This window comes from Mesitornis unicolor, unplaced genomic scaffold, assembly GCF_000695765.1.
Source record: "Mesitornis unicolor isolate BGI_N332 unplaced genomic scaffold, ASM69576v1 scaffold40810, whole genome shotgun sequence".
Lineage (NCBI taxonomy): Eukaryota > Metazoa > Chordata > Aves > Mesitornithiformes > Mesitornithidae > Mesitornis > Mesitornis unicolor.
Genome location: NW_010159726.1, coordinates 1,193 through 2,772, shown reverse-complemented (window position 1 = coordinate 2,772; position 1,580 = coordinate 1,193). Strand labels below are relative to the sequence as shown.

General features: G+C 64.4%; 1 protein-coding gene across 1 annotated transcript in view; it reads left to right on the top strand.

Moving 5' to 3' along the window:
* Positions 1 to 888, top strand: part of DNAI2 (dynein, axonemal, intermediate chain 2) — a gene marked incomplete at its 5' end in the record, with an annotated part of 4,064 nt that extends 3,176 nt beyond the window's left edge. Inside the window, 3 exons of the mRNA XM_010187601.1 lie at positions 184 to 410; positions 495 to 716; positions 790 to 888. Coding sequence (XP_010185903.1) covers positions 184 to 410; positions 495 to 716; positions 790 to 888 — 548 coding nt within the window. The remainder of the gene's footprint in view (positions 1 to 183; positions 411 to 494; positions 717 to 789) is intronic.
* Between the last annotated feature and the right edge of the window lie 692 nt (positions 889 to 1,580).

Here is a 1,580-nt window from a genome sequence, read left to right as displayed (position 1 = left end):
GGTCCCTGGGAGGGGATGGGGGCTACCGGATCCGCTGCCTTTCCCTGCACGGAGCCAACAGAGCCAGGGAATGGGATCCTACCTGCGTGGAGCTCGGGATAAGAAGCTGTCCACTCAGCCCTGAGCTGTGCTGGAGCCCAGCACGCCCAAAAATTTGCACGTAGGCTCCTGTTATAGAGCAAGGTGTGGATCTGCCCCCGTCACTTGTCCTGCCCTGCTTCCCCCATGGGCTGATGCCACACTTGTCCGTCCTCCCTCCCCAGGTTTGCGACGAGCCCCTCTCCTGCCTGCGCCTGCAGGACAACGGCAGCGTCGTGGGCTGCGGCTCCAAGCTGGGCACGGTCACCGTGCTGGAAATCTCCTCCGGGTTCTGCACCCTCCAGAAGAACGAGAAGGCCCTGGTCAACGCTGTACGTGTGCAGCCGCGGGTCGCTGTGTGCCCTGTGCTGTCCCGTGGGGTCCCCTGCGCCCCTCAGCCCCAAACTCTGCCCTAGATGTTCGAGCGGGAGACGAGGCGGGAGAAGGTCCTGGAGGCCCGGCACCGGGAGATGCGGCTGAAGGAGCGCGCCAAGCTGGAGAGCCAGGGTACGGAGGTGAAGGAGAACACAGAGTGGGCTCCCGAGGCGGTGCTGGAGCGCACCCGCAAGGACTTCACCGAGATCATCCAGGAGGAGCTGCTGAGGACGCAGGCTGAGGCCCGGCGCCTGCATGTCAAGGTACAGGGCATGGCACCGGTACAGGGGGTCCCTGCCGTGGGGTAGGGGATGTGGCTCAGCCTCTGCCTTTCAGGGGAAGGAGCGAGCGGGAGAGGAGGCGGCTGCGCAGGATGAAGAGAGGCAGCTGGACCAGGAGCAGGACCAGAAGAAGGAGAAGGACAAGGATGAGTAGGATGAGGAGGAGAAGGAAGAGGAGAAGAAGGAGGAGGATGCTGCGAAGGTCAGAGCTCTCCACGTTGCTTCCCCTCCTTGCCAGGCTCGCTGCCCCGTGGCTCACACAGGGATGGGGCTGCTGGCCCCATGGGGTCTCAGCCAATGTGGGGTGGTGAGTGGGGACTCCCCCACAGCTCCCTGACCCCACAACTGCTCCCTCCACAGGAGCCGTAGCCAAGATGGGACCGGTGGCTCCACAGAAACCCCCGCCGTGCTCACAGCCGCCCCCCTGGTGATTATTTTTTCTTCTGGGTGAATAAACAGGAGTTTTCCACATCACAGCTCCCGTTTTGTCACGGCAGGGTTGAGCAGAGGCTGGGACAGTCACATCCTCCCCGTCTCCCCTCCTCAGACCACGCCATGGATCAAAGCCATCTGCCACCCGCAGCAAAGCACCCCTGGGATGTCCCTCTGTGTGTCCCCAACCCGAGGACTGGGGCAGCCGGTGGTGGCAGCGGGGTCCTGGTGTGGCACCGTGTCCCTTCCCGGCGATGGGGGTGATGCTGAGCCGAGCCCCACTCCCCCACGCTGCCGATATCCCCACGAGCGGTGCCTGCACCGGGGTTATCGGCGCTGGGTAAACACAGCCCGGGCGCTATCGCCCAGCAGCCGCCCCGCTCGCTCGCCCGCCGTTAATTATTAACGAGACCC